Here is a 27,657-nt window from a genome sequence, read left to right on the forward strand (position 1 = left end):
TTTACTGCTCCTGTGTTTGGCTGGGTTGTTCCAATGAATTTTTTTTCTTCTAAGTGGCTGGATGTGATTGTCTCCTTCCCCATCTCCCCATGTGTAGGGGAACTGGGGGTCCCAAGGAGTGCATGGAAGGAATGAAGTTCCTGGGAGAATGGGCAGAGCTGAGCTGGGGGTGTTGCTGTGCTGTCCCCAGCTAAAGGCCACCTCTGGCATCCTGCTCCACTTGACCTCCGACCCCACAGGTGGCTGCTTCATGAACCCACCTGTGTTGGTGGAAGTGTGCTCTGAGAGTTTACTCAGAGTGGTGAAGCACTGCAACAGGTTGCCCAGAGAAACTGTGGCTGTCCCATTCCTGGAAGTGTTCAAGGCCAGGTTGGACCAGAATTGGAGCAACCTGGGATAGTGGAAGGTGTCCCTGCCCATGGTGTGGGTTTGGAACGAGATGAGCTTTAAGGTCTCTTCCAACCCAACCATTCCATGATTCTGTGGACACTGCAGCATCTCATCACCCGTCCCTGCACCCCGTGCATCTCCTGACCCTGTGCCCTTTTCTCTCCTCTTGCAGGGCGGGCTGATCGCGCTGCTCCTGCTCCTCCTGGTGTTCATGGTGGCCCTGTACGCCCAGCGGCGCTGGCACAAGCGCCGCCGCATCCCGCAGAAGAGCGCCAGCACCGAGGCCACCCACGAGATCCACTACATCCCCTCGGTGCTGCTGGGCCCCCAGGCCCGCGAGAGCTTCCGCAACTCGCGCCTCCAGGCCCACAACTCCGTCATCGGGGTGCCCATCCGAGAGACCCCCATCCTGGACGACTACGAGGACGAGGAGGAGGAGGAGACCCCGCGGCAGGCAGAGCCCAGCACCAGGGAGGACGAGTTTGGCAGCCAAGTGACACGGACACTGGAGAGCCTGGGTCGGGGCGGGGAGGAGAAACCCGACTACGAAAAGAAAGGTTGGTGGCTTTTCCCTCTCTCCTCTCCTGGGGAGCAGCGCGTTCCCCAGAGTGTTCCTGCTAATGCACACTTGATCGCCCGCATTTTTAAAGTCTGCCTCTCAGAAGCCTCTACACCCACCTCTGCTTATTGAAATGTTATTATAAGCCATTTAATATTGTTCACCTGCAATGCACAGCAAAATGCATTTGAATAAACAAAAGCAAAGCACATTAGTGCTGATTGTTAGTGCCGTGAGTGACTCCAGCAGGAGAGAGGAAGGGATGTGGGATGCACTGGCTTGCTCTGTACAGGGAAAGGATCTTGGGGTGATGCTGAACCATCCTTTTCGTGTGGGCTTCCAATAAGGACTGTGTGGCCCTGTTGGAGCACCCAGGGTGGCAGGGATGGGGACCAGTGTTCTTTTTGGCTCTGTGGAGCAGACTGTGGCTCTGAGCAACAGAACCAGGGAGAGCCTAGATGACACATTGTGTCTGGAAAGCAGCTCCCTGCCCTCGTGATGGTCAGAAGCGGTGGCTGAGGTTGTGTTTCTTCCACCCTTAAAGTGCCCTTTACTCTTTTGCTTTTAAACAAGGTTATGATGATGGTGATTGTTATTGTTGCTTAAACAGATTCAGAGGTGCCCAGGGGGTCAATCTGCCATCCTTGAGTGCTGCTCTGAGCACCTCTGTTGGCATCCCTTGGGGTACAGCTGGCTGTTAGCAGCCCATGGGGTTAAGAGATGTTTTATCAGCCCTCTACTCAGTAAGAATGAACAAATGAAAGCCTTCATATATTGTAACTGAGCTACCTTCTTTATTTGTTTGTATTATCTTCTTTGTTTTGCTTTTCTATAAATTATTTAGAGTTGTGTGAGTGGGGAAGACAGCAGTAACTGCATTTCAGTACTCTTCAAAACATAATAGCAAACAAGATCTAGAGCAGAATATTAAGACTATCTGAGGGCTTCAAGAATTGTCAATAAAGATCTTGCACAGGTCCCCAAGCCAGGGCTGCAAGCTGCCTGCAGGGCCAAGGCTACCTGGGCTGGGAAAGGTGTTCACAAATGCTCCTACCAGCTCTGCTCGTGATTTTGTGCCTTGCCTACTCTGATCCTTCCAAACTCTTCCAGTTCACTGTATGTTTCCTCCCAGATGGGCACTTTTCCCTCTTGGATGAGGCTCTGCTCAAGGAGCCGAGCTATGGTAGGCGCTTAGTTACTCCTCTCTGCTGAGGCTGGTTAGAGCCTGGATTGCCAAGGATGAGGTGGCTGTAGTTCAGATCAAGAGTTTCTAGACTAGAAATATAAATATATGTGCTGTGGGCTTTCCACTCTGACTTGGTTTGCACAAGTGTGGGAAACGTGGTGATTTGGGAGGCGTCGGACGTGCCACACCCACTCAGCTTTGACTCACCTATGAGCAGCAGCTGCAGATGGATTTCCAGAGGGATTTGGCAGGTGGAGTGGAGAAACTGCAGTTGGTGTGAGCAGGCATCATGTTCCTGGAGAGCCCCAAGGGCTGGAAACCAGTTCTGCTCAGGCATGGCTTTAAAGCTGGATTGAAGATAGATGCATTAAGGGAAATGCAGCTGGAACATGGCTGCAGTGCGAGGATAGGGTCAGCCTTTTTCCAGTGCCCATCTGGAGCTGTCAGGTTTTGGTGTGATCACTGGGGACGGGTGAGGAGCTGTGCCTGCATCCCAGGGAGCCCATCAGCTCCCACGGGAGAAGCTCTCCTTGCTGTTCTTGCTGTGTTGCATTGTGATAAGGCATCAGCTGGGAGTTGTCAGCGGGCTCCAAACGGTATCATCGCCGGGGCTGTCACCAGAGGCTCTTTCAAGTGTCACTTCCCAGCATTAATTACCAAGGATGGCAAATCCAATGAAGATGGAGCATTTCTGCTCACCCTCCACCTGCCTGTGCTGCAGCTTCCCCCCTGTGTTAGGCACTGATTGATTCACAGGGTGCCAGGTCGTGCCAAGAGCGGGCACCTTCCCTTCCTGGTGGTTCATGCATCCCACACTCCACAGATGTTGACTCAATTATCCTTTCCATGAGGAAGAGTGTGGGTTTTATTTTTTTTTAATTCCCCACTTCTGGATGTATCTGGTCAGGGAATCAGGCAGGGGATTGCACTGGATGACTCTGTGACATGCAGCCCTGCAAAATGAGAGAGAAGTCCCTGCTCGGGGGTTGAGCAGCACAAATATTTTGCAGATCACGGCTCGGCGAGCCAAACTTTCCTTCCCAGCTCAGGCAGTGCTCAGGCAGCGATGCAGATGGGAGGGATGCTCCTGCCTGGTGCCAGAGCATCTGAAGTGAATCCCAATACAAACAAAACACGGGAGTGATGTGCTGAATAATGACATCTAGCAACAAGCGCGTCTGAGTGATAAAGTTAATGAAATTACAGGTTCTGACCTGATACCAGGCTCTGCTGTGGGGAGATAAACAGCAGGGCAAAGATGAGATGTTTATTTCTCCCTAGCTGCAGTTGTAATCTGGATGTGCTGTGCAGGGCCATTAACATTATTACTGTTATGCAAAATCATTTTTGACTTGGGGGAAAAAAAAAAAAAAGAAGGAAAGAAAGAAAAATCTCCCAACTGCCTAGAAAATGGAAAGCTGGCAAAATTAGAATTGCAGCAGGGGCACAAGCTGACCTGGTGACATTGCACAGAGCCCAGATGAATTTAGACAGAAGAAAAATCCGAGGCAGTTTAAGAAGAAAAGTAGAAAAGTAGTCCTTTTTCTGTTTTTTATTAATAATAAAATGAAATGGAGTGAGGCCGGAGGCAATAGCCAGGCTGTCCTAATTGTACAGAAGGATCCCTTGAGCTGGGGTGGTGAGGGGGCTGTGTTGTCTCCTCGTGGGTTTGGGTTCTCTCTGCCAATCAGAAGGTCTCCAGAGGGTTGTGTACCCCGGGTGTGTGTGGTGCCAAGTGGGGTCTGCTGGTGTGGGGTGTAGTTTCTGGAGTCTTGGTTTTTTCTGGGGAGACCCCCATGTCCAAACTCAGCCCCTGTGTGTACACAGCATTCAGCAATATAGGGATTTGGGTAAATTCATGCAGGTGATGCCACTGTCCTCACTGTTTCTGTGCTCACTTCACTGGGTAGTTTAGTTTCTAGTCCATGTTCCTGATGATTTCTGCTCTCCTGCCTTTCCCGAACAGATGGCCTCAAGCTCCATCCCTTTGAGAATTCCTCACTTGCTTTTCTTTTTCAACACACCTGGCTCTCATCCTTACCCACATGGCTTTATCCTATGGCAGCAGGAGCCCTGTTTTTCTGTCCATCACGTGGTATTTGAGGGGCTTTGGCCCCCAGTCCATCACTGCATCTCCCCTGGGATGTACTGGGTGCACAGAGATGGAGTTAGTAAGTGAAGGCAAAGTCCAGCAAACCTGAATATGGGATTATCCACAAGTTCCACAACGAGAAGATTTTGCCAAACCAGATCTCCTAAGGACCAGTGAGAAGCAGAACTTCTGCCTGGTTGAAAACTGAGGAGAAATTAGATGTCAGACTTGAAAATCGAGTATTTGCAATTCCAGTCCTGCAACAAAGGACCCATCTTTATTTCCCGGTTTCTTTCATGTTCAAAAAAAGAACTTTTCAAGCAGGCCTTTGTGCTGGCTTCACAGGCTCTGCAGTCTGGCCTCCAAGTCTAGACAGGAGACAGGACTTATTACTGGTGCTTCCGATGATTAATGCCATGGGCATATCAAAGGTGTGGCTGTGCAGTCATCTTGATTTCCTGTCTCCTGGACTTTCTTGCCTGCTATGTTAGCTCAGGTAAACCTCTGAAGTTTCTCTTACTTAATCCATGGATGCTTTTCTCTGTAGTGGTAGTGAGATGCTTTAGAGCATTCCTGAAAGATAGTCTGGCACCTAGAGCGCACCTGGAGATGTAGATCCAGCTCCGCTCTACCACTGGCTGCTCTGTAACCCTGGTCATGCCATTTAATGGTCTAGTCCTCATCTGTGGGTTGGAGAGGGGAGCTGGAGAGAGCAGGCAGGGCAGCATGAGGAAACATTGAGAACTGAAGGGGTTGTGGTCCTACCAGCCTTCCAGCCAAACTGCTGTGGGTGATACAGTCCAGGAGAACTGCAGGAGAAGGGAGTTAGGGAGGGGAGACAAATGGCTTAGGCTTGAGATAAGAGCAAAAGGCAGGGGAAGGACCCTTGTGGTGAGGAGAGGGAGCTTCCTATGCCCCCCACCAGCTCTGGAGCAGCTGTTCTGGTGGTCAAACCTCAGTCAGCATTTTGACCTTCCAGCAGAGACTCCTCTGGGAAGAGGTAAGGCAGCACTCCGGCTGGAGGACGTGATGTCGGGACTGGGGAAAGGGACACTTTGGGGGCTGAGATGTGGAAGAGGAGTGTGGATAGTTTAAGCTGTGCCCTAGAGTTGCTATTCATTGCAAATACATGAGCTCTGCAGTATCTTGGAGGTGAGACTTTAAAGACGGGATGCGAGTTGGGGCGATGCCCTCGCAGTGGGCAGGTGATGGTGTTGCCCTCCAAAAGAAGAGCTCAGTGGCAGCAGGAATGAGATGACCTGTCCTTGAGGGGACATCAGTGTCTGTTTGTGCTTATGGCTGGCCACCAAGCCACAATGTACCATCCTTGGTGCCCACACCACCAGGGCTGGGAGCCACTGGAGCTGCTGTTTGCTCGGGTAGTCAGATGCAGCTCCACCCTGATTCCAAGCATTAACCAGAAGCTTTCTGAGCCTTTAATAAATAAAAAGACAGCTTAACGTTTGCTGGGGCTGGAGGCTAAAATGGGACAGTACGTCAGGCTGGCATCTGATGTGTCTTGGGGCTCTGTCTTCTTTTCAGTGACCTGATGGGATCATGACCCTCTTTGTACGTGATCAGCTTTTCCCAGCTCTAATCCCCGCCAACTCCTTCCGTAATTTACAGAGATCTTTGAAAATGTATATTCTTGTAGCTTGCCAGCAGAAAGTGTTTCTTGCACTCCACTATTGCTGGCTGCAGAACACAGCTTTTAAAGAAATAAAATTTCTTTAAAAATTTCACTTTTAAAGAAATAAAAAGAGGCCCAGCAGGGTAGGAATTGGGTCTCAGTTCAGAAAAGCATTTCCACACATGCTTAGCTAGCATGTCTTTATTTACTAGAGACATTTAAAATGTTTTAAAGTCCAACGTGCTTAATTGCGACTGATTTGAATGCATTAATGAAGAGAATAAGGGCCTCAGTTACAGAGGTTAAACCAGATGCCATTGAGTCCTTTGGTCCTATGGTGATGCCAGCTGAGACTTCAGTGTTGACTTGAAAATGTCCTGACCTGCCAGGAAAAAGCTGTGCTTTCCAGAGATAAACACAAGCATAATTAATATATTAATATATTAATGTATTAATTGCCTTTTGAGATCTAAGTGGAGAGCTGCCAGGCTGGAGTTTTAGGTTTGTTTTGATCATCCCATCCCATTAAAACAGTTGCCTCCATCCCAAATCTGAGTTATCCTCGCCAACCTGGGGGGAGGGAATAGCAGTCTCTTAGCTTGTTGCCCTCTGGGACACACTCCCCATCCCTTAAACCCTCAGGAGAGTGGCCTATGGCAGCATCACGGGTGCATGGGAGCATGTCTGGGAGGTCTCCTGACAAGAGCCTTGTGTGACAAACTCCTGCCTCCAGTCGTGGCTCAGAAGGGACAGGAAAGCTCCAGGGGGTTGGGGGCTTCCTCTGGTCCTGCAGCCCCCTGGCTCATGGGTTTTATGGCACATGCTTAATGGCTAATTAAGCCTTAAGCATCTTGCACTAGCCAGGGCTATTCCTGGCCCACGAGTGTTGGTGTGGAGAAGAGGCTGGTAGGGCAGGTTTCTGATGTGCTTTATTGTTTTTCTCCCCTCCCTTTGCTACAACCCACTCATTGATTTCATGAGACAGAGGAGGGAAGAAGCAGATGGAAAAGCTGCTTTGGATGGTGCCATAGGGAATGGAAAAGAAAAGGGATGGTTTATTATGCCAGCATTTTGCTGAGGATCCCACAGGGATGGTGGGTTTGTGAAGTCCTGCTTTTCAGGGCTTGGTCTCAATCTGACACTCCACAACATCCCATGTTGAAGAAATACCCTTGGTTGCCCCCTCTCCCAGCCACAGCCAGGTGACTTGTGGCTGCCCAAGTCAGCAGCAGCTCTTTAGCAAGGATTTTTGTTGGGTTTTGTGGGGCTGCAGATGCCCAGTGGGGATGTCGTGGCAGTTCTGTGTGCAGTAGCCCTGATTCCCCAGGTGTCCAAAGTGTTTTCCATCCAGGCGAGATCACAAGCTCACAGAAGATAAGCTGTGAAGTTTTGGCTGTCCAAGGAAAATAAGCCATCAGGAACTATATTTATATAAATGCCAGGCGCACATTGTTCATCACTTTGTGCATCACTATGAATGTTTGATAAAGCACTACATTATTTAAGCTGTAGCTGGGCTCTGGGATGGTTGTTGACCAGGATTAGCTTTGAGATGATTTTTTTTTTACCTTTTTCTTTTTTCCCTGATGGAAAAAAATCTAAAAAAATAATATGATGGCTGTTTACTCCAGCTTGGAGGATCTCAAGTGTCCTTCCCTCTCCCGAGTTTCTCTACTGAGTTGCACCTTGCAGCCACTTTGTGTGCAATGAAGAGGACTTGGGAGAGCTTTGGCTCTGCCAGAGCTGTCATAGAATCCATGAATGGTTTGGGTGGGAAGGAACCTTAAAATCATCTCGTTCCAACCCCCTGCCATGGGCAGAGACACCTTCTACTAGACCAGGTAGCTACAAGCCCTGTCCAACCTGACCTTGAACACTTCCAGGGATGAGGCTTCCATAGTGTTAGCAGGGAGTAAAGACCTGCCACTGGTTTCTGAAGTCAGACTGATCAGGATGTGGGCTGAAGGAGAACAATCTCATAATGTTCCCCATTCCTGGGAATATATAGATGCTAGTGAGGACTCAGGCAGCCCCTGGGATGTGAGGCTCAGAGCTGAGGCTGCTCCAGGTCCTGCCACCTGCACGAGAGCGATGGGTTTGTCTCAGTCCATGATGCTCAACACTTCTTCTCCTTGGCTTTAGTGGCATTGTGGCTCCACCAGTTGGCATGTGGAGGTGTTCCCCCCATCAGTCTGTCCTGGACTCATGGGTTTTACGGGGAAGGAGCAGGGAGGGCAGCTGCAGCAGCAGCTCTTCGCTCTGTCTGTGTGTCCTCTTCCCATCAGTCGTGTTTTACCTGGCTGCGGCACCGAGACGGTTTTGTCAGCTGACTCCTAAGGAAGATGGATTGAGGCCGGGTACCTGTGATGATACTGGGTGTGCAGGCACCTTCCAGCTCTGTTTATCATTAGGCAGTGACCTCCCTGAAGGGCCAGTAGGAGAGGAAACTTATTAACAAGGTGGTTCAAATCAATCCTTTCTGACGGCCCTGCTGAGTTACAGCGTTTGCTGAGACTCACCCACTGGGTCCTGAAGGGCCCGGCTGTGCTCAGCCTCTCTTACCTGCCTGGCTTGGAATCAGTTTGGCTTTGATATCCTGGACTTTCTGGGTGTTCCCTTTACTCCAGGTCTTCTCCTGAGGCAACAAACTGTCTCTTAGCTCCTTCTCTTCTGCCTGCTGCCTGCAACACATGTGCTGCCTGGTGTGGGAGGTGGTTGGTCCTTTTGGTGCTGCTTGTGCCATGCACGCACAGCTGAAGCTCCTGGCTGCATTTTAATAGGGATTTTGGGTAGTTTGTTCTTCTCCTCTGTGTTGACATTGCTCCCTCGTTCACCCCAGCACATGGCATTGTCAGAACTATGAAAAAATGTCACCTTGTCTGCTTGGCAGAGGAGATTTATTTACCAACTAAAAAAGTTCATTCTGCACCCACTGCTGAGCAAGGAGTTGGGTAGTGGTTAAGACTGAAGAGGGGCCACTGTGCCACATTTCCTACCCATATTTGCCAGCCTGGGCTGTTCCTGGAGCCCTGTCTTCCCCGTGCTCATCCCTCGGTGTGCTGCCACTTGCTTACACTTTACTTTATGGATGCCAAAGTTCTGCTGCCTCCAGGTTTATCCTCCAGCAGCACTTCCTTGGGCGGGTGGGGATGAGGCTTTGTCCTTCCCTCAGTGTGTCCCTGCCCCAGCTGGCTCCATGGGGCAGTTTCTCCTCTGGCTCTGTGGAGCTGCAGGAGGTGTGTGGTGGAGAGAGGGAGCTGGAGGTCAGCGCTGTGCTCTCGAGCCAGTGTCTCTCCTCCACGCAACATTAGCCTGGGCTGCTTTGTGTGCCCATTAGCACCAAATCGAGAAGCTTCCTCCAGAGTATTCTTATTTAACTTTTCAATTATTTGATAACTTGAGGAGCATTAGCTGATACCGAGGGTCTGCTCATCTTCCCTGCTCCTCTCTGCTTGCTGCCTAAGTGAAAAAGTTATGGTGTCTCATAAAAAAAGGTAAGTTAAGGGTTTTATTAGAGAGGAGAAGGTGGGAAGTGGAGTCTCTGTTGGCCTGGACCTTCTCAGTGCTGGGGCAGGGGGAGATGGGGCAGCACCCCATGGCCAAAGGCTTTTCCTTGCAAGAGAAACGGGATAAAGGGGATGATGTTAGGGGAGGGATGTGCTAGAAAAACTCTTCACCCCATGGAAGAGGTGAGGGTTTCCTGGTCAGAAACAGCTCCTGGGAAGGTCAAACCCAGCTGGCAGCAGCCCCAGGAGCGCAGGCACCCATCTGCTTTTGGGAGGTGCTCGCCATGCAAAGGTGTGAGGTGAAGGCGGGGACCGTCGGGCCGCGGCTCTTCAGCATTTGATCTTTCGTAATGTGTTTATAATTATATTGCATTATCTTAATTACCAACAGGGGAAGTGGGGAGCGCTGCAGAGGGAGGGAGAGGAGGAAGGTGGAAAGGCAGGGAATGTGTGGGGTTGGAGAGTAACTCGCAGCCTCTGTTGATGGGGCTGCAGTTGCGGTTGGAGTTGAAAATTGTGCTATTAATACAATGCTTATTCATTTCCCATAATAAAAAAATGGAAGTGCATTCCGAGTGAAATTAACATTCCGTGACATTTTCCGGTAAACGGTTAGTTTGCACACATGAGTGGAGGCAATTAGCTGGGAAGCGATTGAGCGCCGTGACTGGAGAGAGGATGAAGAAGGGTCAGGGCAGCTGGTGCTGGGTGGTGCTGCCATGGGCTCGGGCTCCAGCTGCCCCTTCCCAGTGGGATGGGCGTTCCCCTGGGTCCTGCTGGTTTGAGGAGCAGCTCACCCAGCTGCAGTGAGGATGGGAGCTGTAGGTATTATCTCGTGTTCTCTGTAGATGGGGGGAAATGGCAAAGCTTTGCAATAAAGAGGAAAATTGAAAGAGTGGGTGCAGGGCCAGAAGGGTTTTGGGGTGGCCTGGTGCACCCCAGGTTCCCTGTCCCCATTGCAGGACACTGGTCTCCATCCCCCTCCCACACTGCACTCCAGCCTCTCTCGACATCCCCCTTCCCGTCACGCTCCTGAAGCTTTATTGGAAAGCAATGGAGACTTTTTTCCCCAGATTTGTTAAACTACTGAAAACTTCTGATCCTATCAGGGCTTTTTTTTCCCCTGCCTCGTACCAGATAAGGACTGTGCTGGCTCCGAGCCCGGAGCCGAGGGTGGCGGGGAACGGGGTAGGGAAGCAGTCATCTCATGAATATATGAAGGAGGAAAGTGCATTTGTTCAGTTTCCTTCAAAGGAGACATCTTGAATAAAACTTTCTCTCTTCTTCTGCTACCCTCCCCCTCCAATTTGCAATTGAAATCAGACTTTTACGCATAAAGATCTATTTTTATAGCGAGGGATTTATTAATGTATATAATAATCTATTAATGTATTAATAGCTGTGTATTAATAGCTATGCTAAAAAAAAATGTATACAGTCTCTATTTTAAAACTCAACAAAAAGGGCCAGGAGAGAGAAGGAAGAAAATTCAAGATGGAATACAAGGCTGTTTTCAAAATGCTGCTGGGTTCCTCTATCCCTCTGTTGCTGCGTATGAGAACCCCTCTGTGTAAAAGAGCTTTTTGGAGAGAGATTGATCCTACTTCGTGCCACGATGGCAGGGCTGGGCTGGGGGCCAGGTCTGGCAAAGCATAGGGTGGCATTTCTCCTGATGGGTTCAATCTGAGGGTGGCTTGGAAATATAGGCACTGCAGTAGGTGCTTGGTCCCCTGATGTGTGGGTATGGGTGGTAATTTGTGCTTCCTTTTGATGTTTTTATAAATATCCATATATATATACATATATAGGGATATATATCTGTATTTAAATTATATATGCATAAATATATATATATGGACATATATATATTTAAATAAAAATATATGGAGATATATATATGTATTTAAATTATATATATATATATATATCTTGAGTTGCTTGTGTAATGCAACCAGCAGTTTCCTGGTGTGTCTTGGACACGGTGGTGGCTGCACGTGGCATTTGACATGGACTGGTGGAGATCAGGGGACTGAAGGGGACAGGCTCTCTTGTTCAATAGGTGGTAGAGGGGTCTGGTGGCTGGAGAAAGATGTGAAGAGATGAAGTTCTCAGTGTTTCTGATGTCTCTGCTGTATCCACCGTGCTCCGTGGCAGGATGTCGCTCTCCACATGTGTTTTCCTCCTGGCACGTGGGGAGCTGTTGTACAGATCTCTCCCACTGTCATCGCATCGGCATCAGTGTAATTACCTAATTTTATGCTAGTAAAGCTCCGTGCTTTCTGGAGCTCGGTACCTTCAGGGTGGCACTGTTGAAAATCAGTCCACATCCCAGCCTCAGAACAAACACCGTTAGTTATTTCATGCTTCGAAAAGCAACAAACACCCATTATTTAGAGCTGGTGAGAAATCAGGGTTTCCACCACGTGGAAAACTTCCAGTATTGCGAAATTTATGCTCGTTCCAAATAGGATCGGAAAGTCGATTTCTTGAAATACTTTGTAGAATAGAAATTTCTGAAGTATTGATCGAGAAACGTCAAAATGAGCTTATCGAAAATCAGGGGGTTGATTTGGAGGAAACAATTAAAACATTATTAAACTGTGTTACACGTGTGTGTAACCACGTTCCTGTGGCGGGTCAGGGTTGTGATGATTCATTAGACCTTTAGAGCCCATGGCAGTGGTCCCAGGAGAGCACCCTTCCCCGTGCCTAGAAAAAGTGGATTATGTGAAAAATACTCGAAGCAGTTGGTGAAAGGGCAGGAGACAACTTTGGAGAAGAATCTGAGATGAGGGGGCTTGCATCCTAGACATGGCCACGGGTGTGGTCATGAAGGCATTGGAGATCAGGAGGTAAAAACCCCACTGACCCTGGCTTTTAATTGCACCCAAACTTTTCCATTTAATCCATGACTGAGTTCGGTGTCTTCTTGCGAAATGCTCTGATTCCAGCGAAGCATCATGTTCAGTCGAGCAGCTCCTGAGATGCTCTGTGAGCTACTCCTCTCCCCAGAACTCTGGGAGCACTGTAGCCTCTGGTAATACTGAGGGATTGATAACTTGCCTTCTGACACTCAGAAATCAAAGAGAGGGATGGGAAAACCAGAGGCTTAAAAAACTGTATTTTATAAAGACATGTTTTACTCCATGCCTAGTGTGGGAAGCTCTAATAGAATCTGTTGTTGCCTTGCCAGTTGTCTTCCTGCAGCTGTCGGAGTGCAGGTGTTGTGTGAGGAGAACAGGGATGGCTGTGGCTCCAGGGACAGAACCTTTAAGCCCAACACTGAAGACTGGGAGGCTCAGGGAAGCTGGCACCTCTGCAGTCCTTAAACCTCACCACTCTGTTTTAATAAGCTGTGAAACCCAAGCCATGGGTCTGTCCAGCTCTCCCACCACCCAACGGCTGCACAAAGGTCGAGTCTGGTTTGGGGAGAAGCTGCTCCATTGGGGTTCTCAGGACTCTAAAACACCTCAGCAAAGCTGAGGGCTTGTTCCCAAGAGCTGAGGGAATTTCCATCCCTGCCTGGTTTTGCTGGCTGGGAACAGGTTGCACAGTCAAAGGTGGTTTGTAGTGCTGTATCCCTCGAGAATGTCCTGGAATGGTGGAGTTCCCATCCAAGTGTAACCAGTGGAGGCACACAGAATCACAGAATATGTCAAGTTGGAAGGGACCCACAAGGGTCATCAAGTCCAACCCTTAGCCCTGCACAGGCCCATCCCCAAGAGTCACACCATGTGCCTGAGAGTATCATCCAAACACTCCTTGAGCTCTGCTAACCTTGGTGCTGTGCCCACTGCCCTGGGGAGCCTGGTCAGTGCCCAACCACCCTCTGGGTGAAGAACTTCTTTCTAATATCCAACCTGAACCTGCCCTGACACAACTTCAGGCCATTCCCTGGGGTCCTGTCCCTGGTCCCCACAGAAGAGAGCTCAGTGTGTGCCCCTCCTCTTCCTCTCATGAGGAAGTTGTAACTGGAGTGAGGTCTCCCTCAGTCTCCTCCAGGCTGAACAGACCAAGTGCCCTCAGCTGTTCCTCATATGGCTTCCACCACTAGTGCATCTCTCAAATAGGGGGCTGTGGGTGGTTGTGCTTATCCAAGCCTGGGACTGTGTTTTGGAGAATCCCTCCTGGGCACTGATGCTGGTGAGACCCTAGATGTGGTATCTCCCCAGAACAGCCCCCCACACCCAGCCTGTGTGCGTGGGAAGGGTATTGCTCTCCTGGTTGCGCCGCGAGTCCTGTGAGGGCTGGAACGAGCGCTGCCGCTTCCCGTCTCCACTGCAATGTATTTTTACCCAAACATTGCTCATATTGTTCAGTTGATGACTACTTTTTTTGTTGTCGTTGCGGTTTTTAAGCCAAACAACATATTTCCCCCCCCTGCAATTTGTGCCAGCAGAAAGGAAGGAGGAGAGAAACGGCTCTGGGTAGGAATTGTTTTGTGGGAGACGTGCAAGCGAATAGGGGAGCCATAAGGAGAGCAAATCGCTTTCCAAATAGCATATGGGGGTGGACAGGAGGGAGGTGTACGTCAGGAACACGTACCGTGCTTCACAAAGGTACGGTGACCTTCAGCTGTGTCCTCAAAGTGCTACCAGAAAGGGAAGCCGATTTTGCGGAGGCTGAAAAGCCTCGTGATTCCTCTGCTTCAGCCCTTTCCTGGGGTGGCCACACTGCTGAAGGCTTTTGCTGTAGAACAAGGGGGAGATTGAGATCGGAGCATTGTGCCAAACCTCGGGGTGGATCTCACCACCTCTGCCAGGCTGGAGAATCTCTCAGCGTGGTGACGAAGATGTGAGCTCAGTAGCCCTGATGGATTTATCTCCTGGAAACCGTGGATGGGAGAGAAGGCGGTTTGGCAAGCTCTGCTCGAGGAGAGGAATGGTCCTGTCGCCTCCAAAATGTGTCGTGCTTGGCCAGCATTGGGAGGAGCTGGTGCCCGGGCACTGGTGATGTGGCTGTGTCGTGCCAGGGAGGAGAGCAGTGTGTGGGTAGTGTGGAGGTGCCAGGAGCTGCTGCCTGAGCCTGTCTTTGACACAGGCAGTCCAGGGATGTGTAGAATAGAATAGTTCAGTTGGAAGTGATCTACAAGGACCATCCAGTCCAACTGCCTGACCACTTCAGGGCTGACTGAAAGTTAAAGCAAATTATTAAGGCCCTGTCTACCCTGCGGTAGGATTTCTTCCCATCCTTTTCTGAACAATTAAAACCTCAGAGGGCTGCTGTGGGGAGGCCCAGGTGGCAGTTTGTAGTGGACTGTCTCTCTCATGGATATGATGGACACTCCCATAGCCAGCAGGGTCCCACCAACCCCAGCAAGTGCTGTGTCTCATTCTGTTACGGTGCAGTGGTCTCTTCTCCCTCCCCTTTGGCACTGTTGGCAGTGCATGAAAGGCCCTCCCTTCATCCTTCACCCCTGCTGCTCACACAGTTGAAGCTCAGCTACCTTTCATTTGTCACTGAGAGTTTTCTCCATGCTGCTCACCCTTGTCAAACTATGCTTGCTGAGATCATGTCAGGGAGGATCTTTTCCCATTTCTCTTTTTCTCTCCTTTCCCTTTTGCTTTTCTTTTCTTTCCCCTTCCCTTCTTTCCTCTTCCCTTTTTTTCTTCTCTTCCTCGTTTTACTTTTCTCCCCTCTCCTTCCCTCTCCCATTTCCTGTCTCCAAACCCCTGAGCTCAGGGGCATGGAGCAGCCAAGGACATGCTGGCACACAGGAGCTGTGCAGAGCAGTGAGACACACCAACTCTTTGCTCCCATTCCTGCAGTATTTGTAGCGCCATCCCAAATAGGTGGCAGCTGAAGGACCCTCTCCTCTTCCTGCAAAACTTTCCTCCTGATTTTGGGCATTTGTTCCACTGACAGGCACAGGAGCAGATGCCCTGGGATGGATGTGCCAGCGTGGTGGCCAGATGGGTATGATCACCACAGGGTCCCTGCTCCCATCAGCTGAGTAGGGACCCGTGAGAGTGCTGTGACCTCGCTGTGCTTTGCTGCTCGCCGAAGGCATGGCCCTCTCCTCCTCCTCCCTCCTGTGCTCTCCTGCTGGCCTCCTTTCAGTAAATAAGCCTCAGCCGTGTGGTTCCCGAGCTCCCTGCTCCACTTCCACACATCCTGTATCACACAGCCCCGAGGTTTGGGTAACTCACCATCTGTTCACAGGGAGGCCCTGCCACGTGTGTTCCCGGGTGAAGGAGCTGTGGGGATGGGCTTCCCCCTGTGAACACGGTGGTGGGAGGCTGAGCTGCCCTGGTGCTGCCATGGCATCATTCCCTGGCACCTCGGGTTGGATTTGTGCTGTTGGGGTGGGACTAGATGTTCTTTAGAGTCCTTTCCCTGCTCTTGATGTATTTTTTTCCCTTGTGACAATGCCTGCTGGGGCATCTGACAGCACAGGATTCAGCTGTGCCTGCCATAAATGTCGGGGGCTTTGGGGAGCTTTGTCTTTTATCTGTGGTTCCTGGGGGAGCCTGGTACTGGAAAATTGGAATACATAACGTAGATGGTCCCTTAGGCACCACTCTCTCCAGAGCTCTCCCGGAATGGTTCCCACTGTTGGTGCTTACGCAGGCAGTGGGTTTGATCCTCATCTCTCTGTTGCCTGGTGTGGCAGTTCTGGCTGGCTGGATACTCTCCCTCTGCCAGTACAGCAGCTCTGGCTGGCTGGATGCTCTCCCTCTGTCTCCCAGTATGGCAGCTCTGGGTGGATGGATCCTCTCCTGAGCCCTCTGGATGCACCTGTGCCTGCAGGCAGAGCAGCTGATCTCCTCTCTGGTGCTCCCCCTCCCAATGGCCCCAGCAGATTTTGGAACTTTCTCTGCAGCCTGCAGGGGTAGAAAAGCACCCTTTGGTGCTCTAAAGCCTCCTAACCCTGGGGAGGCTGAGGCCTTTGGAATTTGGGGAGAAGGAAGAGGGAGCTGCTCTATGGGCTTGTGTGGCACTGCCTGTGGCACAGGGTGCTCTGCTCACTGTGGCATGGGTGCCTGTTGGAGAGTGCTGCAGGCTCCATGTTTAGGTCAGATCCTTGTCTAGAATTACAAATGTCTCATCCTACATGGATAGCTTCTTAGTCCTCCCTGAACGGAGCTGCACCATGCTGGGAAGGGAATTGGAGTCTGTGGTCCGGAGCAGTTACACACCCTGAGCTCACCGGGTGCCTGAGGAGCTCCATGCACGTCTGATGTGTCTGGATCTGGGAAATGTGATGGGGTGATACATCAGCCTGTACCTCCTGGCAGGCAGGGAGCTCCAAGGTGCTCACTTATCCCTTATCCAAGCAGGATGTGACAGGGCTATAGGACTGGTGGTCCCTGCCATCTCCATGTGGGCACGCTGCAGGCAATGGGAGCTTCTGGAGCTCATCAAAGGGACTTGGTGACTCTGGAAATGGAGACAGGTTATATTCTGCTAATGAGTTTATTCAAGGAGCTGACAGAGGCCAAACTGATGTTGAACGTAGGAGACCTCCGTGTCCTGCAGGACAGACCTTTTGATCCTGAATTTCATCTTTGCTTTTTGTGAGTGGCTTCATGATTTCCCATAACTACCCATTGGGTGGGTGGGTGTGGAGCTTCAACAAAGGCCTGGGGGGATTTTTTGGCATTACTGAATTGAGGCTGATGTGAGAGCAAGGAGCAGAGTTGCTTAAATAGCAAAAAGCTGTGACGTGCCATGAGGTGTTGCAGGAAGCTGTTTCCTGAACTTAGGTGCTGCATCCCAGTGTGTGAGTGCAGCCCCCGGAAGACCCCAAGGAATCCTTCTGCAGCTCAGAGCATGCCTGGGCCAGCTGCACATTGTTTTTCTGGCTTCCACCCCAGCCTTCCCTATTGCTCTGTAATCCTAAGTTTGCCTATTGGGGAGTTTCCACCCCTCCAAAAGGGCTGCCATGGTTGGGGTTTGACTCCAAGCTCCTGGGGCAGAGTTAAACCTGACCCAAAGCCAGCTCAGCGCTTGGGGTGTTCCTGTGTGATTTGAACCTTCAGGCTGTAGTTTGGATAAGGGCATGATGCTTCCAAGTGCCCTGTGTGCACGAGGGAGAACAGGCAAAGAACAATCCAATGTTCTGGAAAGCAGTGTGGAAAATGCAATTTCCATAAAATCACAATTTTCTTATTTCTGTGGCTTTGGTAGGACTTGGAAAGTTCTGGATGGGTCTCTGTGGGTGATATTAGAGGGCCTTTACAGAGCTCCTGCCTCAGGAGTTGGCGTCGGCTCGCGCTGTCCTCCGCGAGGAAGGACTTGTACAGGCGGGGGGGACGTGGTGGCCCTGTCCTCTTCTAACCACAGTCCCTTTGCTGGTGTTGCAGCTCCCGAGGTGACGCAGGAGACGGTGGAATCCCTGATGCAGAAGTTCAAGGAGAGCTTCCGCACCAACACGCCCATCGAGATCGGGCAGCTCCAGCCCGCGCTGCGCAGCACGTCCGTGGGGAGACGGAAACGCCGGAGCCGCCCCCGAGGTAGGATGTTGTGGGCATCACCTGCTCCCCCAGTGACCAGGTCTGGAGGAGTTTGGCTGGGGAGGAAGGAGAGAGCTCCCCCACCGTCCCTGCTGAGCGTGGGGACACCAGAGCTCCTCTGTGATGGGGTAAAGAGGGGCAAACCCCACGCAGCAACCTCAGGGTGGTGTGGTGGAGGTGCTTGGGACTCCTGTTGCATCTATCTCTTCCAGTGGATTCTTCCAGGTCTACTGCAAGTCCAGAGTCCCTGGACTCGCTGAGGTGGGAGTGAAACAGTTTCTTGGCAAGTTTCTGTTTCACAAAGGGGTGAAGTTCATTTTGGCTCTGACATCACTGGGACCTCTCTTCTTTCTGCTTTCCCAGTGCTTAGGGGTTTTTGGACTCCACACAGGGTGGGAGCAGCGTTCATGGATCTAAAGGATCAGCATTCATGGATCTAAAGGCTGTACCGTGCAAAAGGCTGTGTGGAGGGATCGGGTCCACGTTTCCACCTGTGGAGGAGAAGGGAGTTGTCAGGGTCCCTCCAGGGGTGATGGGCAGGGGGATCCCTTGGCCATGGCCTGCCCGCTGCACTGAGGGTCTTTGTGGCAGCACCGGGAGCTGGAAAGGAAAAAACTTTTCTTTCTGTTTACTGTTGGTTTTCTTTTTCATTTATTTATGAGTCTGAAATGTGATCTGTTATTCTGGATACATTTTCCTGCAATACAGGCCTGGAGAGGGCTTTTCTTTATTATAGCTCTGCCCATAAATTATTCACTTAGTGTGAAGAGAATGTTCTGACTCTTTAACTGGTTTAAATTATTTGGTTTGTTTTCTAGTAGTTATTCAAATACGTGTCTCTGGATTTTAGTGTGTGTGTGGGTGGGTGCTTTTGGGGTCCACAGAGACTGTCTGGGGAAATTTCCCTGATTCCCTGCTCCAGCTTCTTTTTTTGTATGCGTGTGTTTATTTCACTTTTGAACTGCCTGAAGGTAAGAAGCTTTTTGGTCACTAATGGAACAAGTCAGTTAATCCTTGCAGCTGAGCTTAGGAGGAGACACAGTGCCCAGCTGCAGGCAGAGCCTCTGGCTGTGTGGGAGCAGAGTGTGGCCCTGAGCCAGCCTGGCTTGTCCCCAGTCTCTGGGGACACCCTTCACCCCATTTCCCACCTCCCCAGGATTCCTCTGCCTATTAGTGGCCACAGGAATAGTCTGTGGATACCAGACCAAGAGTGCCCTTGATCACTCTGCATTTCTCCTCGTACTGGTGTTTCCTCAGTGTGAGAGTTGGAGATTTGTTTGTACCCAACGTGTGTGTGGCATGAGGAGCCCAAGACATAACGTATCCCATGGGCTTCAGGAGGGGACCCTGACTTCCAGTGTTCCCACCTACAGGATGCCTCACCAGCACGCCCTAGAGAAGAGATTTTAAGGGCTCAAATCATCAGGAATCAGTGAGCAGCCCCAACAAGCCAGCCAGTCCCAGCGTCTCCAGTGGAGTTCTCGCTCCCTATAGCCCCATCCCATCCATCCTCTTTTCCCAAATTCTCTTTGCTTGTGGAAGTGGTGGCCGGGCACTGCTGCTGAGCTGATCCATGCCTTTTCCTGCCTTTTCCCTGGCCTCTCCTGAGCCAGAGGTTTTGTTTTACAGCCTGTGGTTACCTGTCCTTCCGGAAGGCAAGCGGCTGGAGTGCGAGCGAGCGCTCAGGTTAAAGGATGATACCACAAATCAGGATGTTTTCGTTTTCCATCCAACTGCAAACACAAACCCTTTGCCTCATTAATCCATTGCAATTCACGAGACTTTTTTTTTTCCCTTCCCCTTAAATGAAATTGTCCATTTGGGATACATTTATTTCCTCCTAACGGCCGCATGACAGTTCTGCTGATGGAGCTTGCATCCAACTTTGTTCCTGGGTAGTGACAAGTCGGCCTGACGGATGCCTGTGTGTAATTATTTTCTTGTGGTTTGATTTAATTAATGCTTAACCTCATCAGAGCCCTACAGCTGGAGCGCTCTCCCCGCAGGAACCGTGCACAGCAGAAGGATTTCCTCCTTTATGGAAAGGCTCTGAAAGGGTTTCCGAGTGCTGCTCCTTCAGGATGATGGGATAAACCATCCAAAACAGAAAACAAACAACCCAACCCGCCAGCACAAGGAAAACCAATCTGGGATCAACTTTGTTTTGCTTCACTTCTCTGCACTGAGTGTGTTTAAACTGCTGCCCATTGCTCATCATTAAATCTGGTTCTGTGCTGAGTGTTTCCAGCAGCTCTAGGAAAGGGGTATTTTTCCAAGTGCATTGACTTTAAAAAAATACCCAAAACAACACCACCTTCTCCGTTTACAGTGCTATATAACTTCATTTTGTCTAATGCCTCTTTCATAGAACCTTTCTCCCTAAACACTTCGACTGAGTGAAGTGTGTTTAGAGGTTATAAATAATAGAGGGAGAGTGAGGATGGTGAGAGCCGAGGGGCAGGAGGGATGGGCTGGAAGTTGGAGATCTCCATGGGGGCTGGCAGTGCTGGAGGGAAGGATGCTGAGTCCGAGAGCGTTTGTAGTTCCCAAAATGCAGCCAGGTGGTAGCCAGACATCCCAACCTGGCTGCACCAGAACTGGGAAGTGATGCCCTAGAAAATACGGGGAGAGGCAGCAGGGCAGGGACAGAGGGTGGGGATTTGGCCAACAGACCACCCTGCGTGTGTGGACGCAGGGGCTGGGTGGGACATTGGCATGTGGGGCTGGGGGGTGGCCTTGGGGTGGCTGGTGTGTGCAGAGAGGGGGTCTGGTGCCCTCTCCTGGGGCAGGGCTTTAAAAGCACCCTGGATTTGGGAAGAAACAACCCATAATGATCCTTCTCCTCAAACAGGATGTGCTGTTTATCAGGATGTGCTGCACAGTGGGGCTGCAGCTTCTTGTGGTTTGGAGGTTTTGGCTGTGCCCTGAGTGACCCAAAGTTCCCTGAGGAAGGAGAGTTGAAACTCATCTGAGTTCATCCATAGTCCCTGCTTTTGCCAGGACACGTCTGCCTGCACCTCACTCTGTCCATCTGTCCTGTGGTGCCTGTGCACCATCATGTTTTGCAGGAAAGGCTTTTTGAGGCTTTAGCCGGGAACTTTTGCCTCCTCTGAGTCAAAGTATCATGTCCAGATCTGTGAGTTGTCCTTGGTGAAAATAAAACCCTTCACAGCCGTGCAAGGGCTGCTGTCTGGGAGCATTCCATAGTAGAAGCCATGGGACCATCACCTTGTTGTTACACCACCCACAGTGGTGGGTTTTTTGGATATAGACAGAAGGAAAAGGGACAATAAATGAGGAGGAAGAGCCTTCCTCAGTGTGTGTGAATGTACCACTGCCACAGGGCACTTAATTTTAAAGGGCTTCTCTTCTTTATCCTTTTTTTACATTGACTGGGTAAGTTTCAAACACGAATGTTCGTGTATTTATTTTTTTTATTTGTCCCTAAATCTGCATCTAACTTACCTTTCTCTGGCCACGTTTAGTTTTTCAGTTGGCTGGTGCCCTTTTCAGTGTTAAATTAATTAAACTGAAAATTCTCACTTAGCTAATTGCATTGCTCTGCACAGCCCTGCCAGCCCTCAGTGCATGGACCTTGCCACCGAGCTGGCATGGCGGGGAGGGCACTCCTCATCCAGCTTTTACTGGGAAGCTTGGAAGCAGAGAAGCTTGTTGAACACCCAGGAGACTGTGCTGCATGGGGCAAGTGAGCGTGGAGCGGAGTGAACCCAACACGGTCGAGCAGGGAGGTTGTGGGTCTTGAATTCTGTGATATGTGCAGGGTTTGGCCCTTTTCCTGGAGGGAAGGGGTGCAGAAACTCCCTTTTCAATTGACAGTAGTTGCAGGGCAGGGGGATGCATAAAGATGTCACCCAGGTTGGCACCACTGGGGACAAAAACAAGCTCCCACTTCCATTTTAACATGCAGCTTGGAGAGATTAAGTAGTTGAGGTCAATTTGGCCTCAGACAGGAGTTATCCAAATAGCTCCTGTTACTTATTTTGTTATTTTAACTCCATTTTGGTTTGTTTTGCATCCATAGTTATTTTCCTAAGATGCTCTGTGACCTACTGGCTTTGGGGAAAGGATTAAAAATGTCAGGTTTGCTTTTTATTTCCTCATTAATGCCAAAACCTCACTTTTAAAAAAAAACATACACGTGGCTTTTAGCTAACAGAATTCTTTGGGGATAACGGAGCCTCTGATTCCTGAGTTTTATTTCTGTAGTCCCCACTCGGCATTAAAGCTACCATCTTTAATTACACCCTAACGAGGTGTTTGCCTTGGCGCCCCGCCTTGCTCCCCACTAAATTAATGTTGCACTCAGAACAAGCACCCTGCCCGGGTGCCTGGCTGAGCTGAGATCTATTTGAACGGATTAACGAGCTTGTAAATCTGCAAACAGGATTAAAAACAAGAGCATCTTCTTTGAGCTCCCCCTCCTCGCCCCCCTGCTGCCTGGGGGCTGAGCCATGCAGGAGACAGGGGTGTGGGTGAGGAAGGGGAGCTTCGTTTTCTCTCCAGTCTAAATAACAGGAGTGAACTGTGTGTAAAGGGGGTGTAACTCCTTGGAGGAGTCACTGCAGAGAGTTGCTGGTGCATTACGGGTACCTGGTGCTGCAAAGTTGCCGTTTCCCTGTTCTGTCTTTTAAGCATCTTATTCCACTTTGTAATCGGTTGCAGTGATTAGGGTATTTTTTTTTCTGATACTTGGTGGTTTTCTCCATGTTTTTAAAGGAAGAGGAATGCTGACCAGGCAGGGCTGCTTGGCTTTAACTGGGGTGCTGTCCTTATTCATCCCCATCAGCACCTGCACGTGGGTGCTCTCTGCTGTGAGCATCCTCAGCCCCATCACATGATTATCCTGGGCCCGTGTCTTGGCAGCAAGCTGCAGCTGAGGCTAGTTGTTGAGCTGGGTCAGTAGGCATTGCCCCGGTTGTGAATGTCTCACAGGGGTCATTCAGCAAGATTTTGGGGCGAGTTAAACATGAAATCAAGTTTACAGCAGGATCGGTTGAGGATTAGCGTTCCTGCATCCTCCAGGTTGCCTCAGCTGGGTTCCAGGACCCCTAAAACCACCACCAAGATGTGTTCTGGCATCTTTGGTAACACAAAGGAATAAAAGCACATCCCTGGCAGCCGTGTCCCTGCCCTGGGCTCGTGTTTCCAGGCTGACCTCTGCCACTGCATGTAGGGTCAGAGGAGACGTTTCCGCTCCGGGCTGGGGACCTGCGCTGGGTCTCCTGACTCCTGTATTTATACATCCTGCGCAGTGCTGGGTAATCAGAAAATGCAATATCGCTGTCACCAGCTCTCTGAAGACATCCAGCCTGAGTAATTTAACATGTCAGCTCCATCCATCACGGAGACGCAGCCGGCAAACAAACGCGGAGCGGCCGGCGGGGGCTGGGCCGGTGGCGGTGGAGCAGCTGCTGCCTGTGCCACTGCCCGGTCCCCTCGGCGGGGTGTGAGAGCAGAGACAGCACTGGATCGCTGCCTCTGTCCACCCCAGCCATCTGCCTGTCCAAAAGGGGCCAGGTCTGGTGCATGGGAAGGTGGCAGAGGGACGTGCCATGTCCTTCCTGCACAGGCAGCAGCCAGGTCCCTTTCCCAGGCAGAGATGGCTGTGCTGAGCTCCCGGGGAAAAAACCCTCCTGTAGCTGGTCTCTGTCTTCCAGCCCTGGACACTGCAAAGGGGCCCAGGGCAGCCCCTTCTCAAAGAGAATGGGATGTGCAGTAGGGCTGCAGTCCTGGCTGGTTGCCCAAGGGCCTGTGTTAGAAGCCCAGATTAATTAAGATTTTTCTCGCTGATGTGAATAAGCCTGATTGGTTTTACCACTCCGCTGTGCCTTTCAAACCCCCAGACCCTGGGTGTGGGTGCATCATGGCACTGGATGTTTGCTGTGTTGTTTGTGTCTGAGGAGGGGCCGATGGTGGGTTATGGTTTGGGGTGTGAGTCTATAAACCCAGCAGCCCACATTTCCAGGCATTAAACACTGCTGTGTTTAAGCAGTGACCCCTCCTGCTGCTTTCAGGAGGAACTTCTTCCTACCCCTCTGTTAAGACACCCCTTCACACCCCCTCTGAGGGCACTTCTTGGCCAGCTGAGGGCATGGAGAGGGCAGGAGCCACGTGTGGAGCTCCCAGTGTCCTGCTGGCTCCTGCCAGCCACCTCTCATCGCAGTGATTAAGGATTGCAGAGGGCAGAAGGCATCGCTCATTTTCTGTTCTCCTGCCAAGAAATGGGGAAATGGTGCTTCTGCCTAGAATAAAGGATTTTTTAAAAACAGTAAAATATTTTAATGGCAGTTTAAAGGGCCACTGTCAACCCCCAGAGGCCTCTTTGCTTTAAACTCTGCAAGGATTGAAGGACTGCTGCCAGTTAAAGTCTGCGTCACTTTTAAAGCATTCATCACTCCTTGGTGTGTCCGGGGCTGAAGCCAGCTGGGCTCCTCCTGCATCCTGCTCCATATCCAGCCCAGAGAGGAGGATGCCAGGTAAACCATGGGCCAGCCCTGCTCCTGTCAGTCCTGGCCACTGCAGGAACATGTGCTGCTGGTTGTCATGGTGAGCTGGGGGAGCAGATGGGCCAAAGCAGGTGATGAGAGAGAGAAGTGGGACCTTTGCCATGTGGTGGGGTCGTGGGTGCCCCTCAAGTGCTGTGTTCCCCATGTATTGCTTGTCCCTGCTGGGTTTGCTTTGAAGCAAACACCTAAAATTCACTGTACTTCACTGTGTCCTTGAGGAGAGCAGCTGCTACACTCAGGGCTTTCCTTTGTAAATACCTTGAAATACATTTGTATTTTGCGTTCTTGAGGGTAGAAAGCATCTTCTTACGTTCACATCGCAACTGGCATCATGGAGTCTTGATTTTTGATGAGGGCAATTAGGAACCAGTGAAATCATGAGTGTCAAAAGTCCCTGTTCACTTCTGGTGACCCCAAGTAGAGCATCTTAGTGAGGAGCAGTGGATTCTGGCCAAATCTGGCATCTCTGCCGAGGAGCTTCTCCTGCTGCTGAGCATCCCAGCTGACAGGGCTGATTTCTTCCTCTCTGTTGCTTGCAGGTGGGATCGGGTTTGGACGTGCCAAAGGAAACTCTGGCTCAGAGGCGGATGATGAAACCCAGCTCACCTTCTACACGGAGCAGTATCGGAGCCGGAGACGAAGCAAAGGTACAAAATGACACAGTGATTGCACGTGGGGGAAAAAATGGTTGAGCACTTTGATTGTTCCCATGGGTGATGGTGTCTGACATTGCCTGAGTCTAAAGGACGGCCATACCAGTCTGTGGTGGTAAGGCATCCCAAGATGTGCTGTCTGTGTGATGCAGCACCATGCAGGAGCCATAAATCATGTTTCTCGGTGATGTTGCTGAGGTTCTGGGTTTCTTTGATGGTTTCTAATATCAGTTTTCTTTCACGTGCCCTGGCACTTCCCCAAAGCTGCACCAGCAGGGAGCGATTGTGTCCGTCATCATCCTGGCGCCAGTGCAGCTGTCAGGGCTGGTCACCTTGGCAATTCCTTGCTCCAAACTCCCGTTTTTTGCCCTTTATTTCCCATGCAAAGCATCCGTTGGATGAAAGTTTCCTGGCCTTCCTCTTGGCACAAAGGCAATTAAAAGGAACAAATTCAAAATGAGGGTTGGGGCAGGGATTTGTAGACCAAAGTCCCTTCAGGCTCTTTTGTGAGTTAGAGAAGCTGAGAAACTGAAATATCATCTGCAGTTTGAAATTAGTGCCTGTGTTTCCTGCGGTCACATCACGCTGGATCGTTTTTGTTCGGGACTCTCGGCCCGAGCTGTTTGGCAGAGGGGAGGACGATCCTTGGTGCTGCTGCTGCTGCTGCTGCTGTGTTTGAAAAATCACAGTCGGGAAATAACTCCGTTGGGAAGCAATTTAAAACTCGCACAGTGGGCCTGCTCCCTCCATTTGTTTTGTGCATGAAGCCGGGCCTCGGCGCAGCGCAGCAGCCAGATAGATGCCGGTACCCACCGCGGCACACACGGCCCCATTTGTTTCCATGATGAGCCATTCCCATAAATGCTCTCCCAATGTGTTTATTTGAATGTGAAATTACCTCAGCACCTCTGATCAGCTCGGTGGTTGCACACGGGAATGAACACACGCGCACAGGGGTGCACTGCATTTGTTCCTGCTGAAAGGCTGGGCCTTCAATTTTATAGGTTTGGGGTTTTTTTTTCTCTCTCTTTTCCATGTGTTTTAGAACCATGAGAAATTATCGCTGAGTTTAAAATGAGCTTTTGATGAAAAGCAGGGAGAGGAGTCGTGAGTTAAAGTTACCTGTTGCAGTATGAACACAGCTGCATTCAGGGGAAAGTCATAGAATCAGAATCACAGACTGGTTTGGGTTGGAAAGGACCTTAAAGACCTTCTTGTTCCAGCCCCCCTGCCATGTGCAGGGACACTTCCACTAGACCAGGTTACTTAGAGCCCCAGACAACCTGGGCTAGGATGCTCCCAGGGATGGGGCACCACATCTTTTCTGGGCAGCCTGTGGCAGTGTCTCATTAACCTCACAGGGAAGAGTTTCTTCCCAATATCCAACCTAACTCTGTCAGTGTGAAGCTCTTCCCCCTGTCCTGTCACTATACACCCTTGTCCAAAGTCCCCCTCCAGCTCTCTTGTAGGCTCCCTTCAGGAACCAGAAAGCTAGAATAAGGTCTCCCAAACCCTCCTCTTTTCCAGGCTGAACAGCCTCAACTCTCTCAGCTTTTCCTCATAGGAGAGGTGTTCCATCCCTCTAATCATCTTTGCGGCTGTGTGAGAGAAGGAAGAAATTATTGTATTGCAAACAGGGACGAAAGAAACTGTCCCAAAACAGGGACAGGGGGTAAATTTCCTGAGTGCTGGAGTAGTGTTTTTCAAGGAGTTATTCTGCAATACTTGGCTGGATGTGAAACCCCTCGAGTACTTTGGAAAAGTCACTAAAGTTTGGGTTTTTTTCAGCTTCCACTAGAGAAAGGGGTGATGTTGTGCGAGGAAGGTGTGGAAAATTGTCTTTAAATGAAAAGGAGATAAGTTTTTGCAGGGCTGCCTTGACGCCATTCCCCCAGGTCAAGTGCTCTGCCAGCCTCTTGAAAAGCACTCGTACTTGATGCCAGGTACAAAGATATCCTTATCGACGTATGTGTTGGGTTTGGGTTGTTTGTTTAAGCTTCCTGGTAGGGCAGATATAAATGAATAGGATAGATGAATGGGAAGAATTCCTTTCTTTTCCTGTGAATAAGCTGTTGTTCACCTGGGCAGCTTTGATGGCTGGGTTTGAAGGGAATTCAGGAGGCAGAGCTGCCTCGCGCCGTTGCACGGAGCTGGATGTTAGATCTGCGTTAGCGTTTGAGCGATGCTGTGAGAACCTGGTTTGTTCGTGTTCACTGGTGGCTAACAGAGGGAATTGTCTTGCGTAAAGTCCCCATTGTGCTACCCCTCCTGTCTAGCTAAATTTTGCCATCACTGCGTCCTTGAAAAGAATTTTCTATTATCTTTTCATTGACTCCTCTCTCCCTCATGGAAGGAAAGCAATAGCGCAGTGGGAAGTCCTAGTACCAAACTCATAATTACAAGTTCAGCCAAGATCCATAATTGGACGGGATCGTAACTCTAATAGAGAAGGATGCGTCGTCAGATACAGTTAATTCTTACAATGATGTTCCCATATTGATTTTGCTGTGCTTGCGTGTCATTGCAGGTGCTGTCAGATAGTTATCAGGTCCAAGGAGAGAGATTCCTTGGGGTTTCTCTCCTCAGATGAAGTTTTGCAGGATTGAGCCTAATTACTGGTACTGTCAAGGCATTGATCCCAGACCGTGGGAGGGGAGT

General features: G+C 50.4%; 1 protein-coding gene across 5 annotated transcripts in view; it reads left to right on the forward strand.

Annotated features, from left to right (window-relative positions):
- The window catches only part of ASTN2 (astrotactin 2), a 325,746-nt gene that overhangs the window by 82,008 nt on the left and 216,081 nt on the right, over positions 1 to 27,657 (forward strand). For all 5 annotated transcript variants that reach the window (XM_017829237.1, XM_017829236.1, XM_017829239.1 and 2 more), the window contains exons 3-5: positions 563 to 947; positions 17,670 to 17,819; positions 24,886 to 24,993. In XM_017829237.1, coding sequence (XP_017684726.1) covers positions 563 to 947; positions 17,670 to 17,819; positions 24,886 to 24,993 — 643 coding nt within the window. The remainder of the gene's footprint in view (positions 1 to 562; positions 948 to 17,669; positions 17,820 to 24,885; positions 24,994 to 27,657) is intronic.

Source organism: Lepidothrix coronata, unplaced genomic scaffold (assembly GCF_001604755.1).
Source record: "Lepidothrix coronata isolate B3197 unplaced genomic scaffold, Lepidothrix_coronata-1.0 Scaffold160, whole genome shotgun sequence".
Taxonomy (NCBI): domain Eukaryota; kingdom Metazoa; phylum Chordata; class Aves; order Passeriformes; family Pipridae; genus Lepidothrix; species Lepidothrix coronata.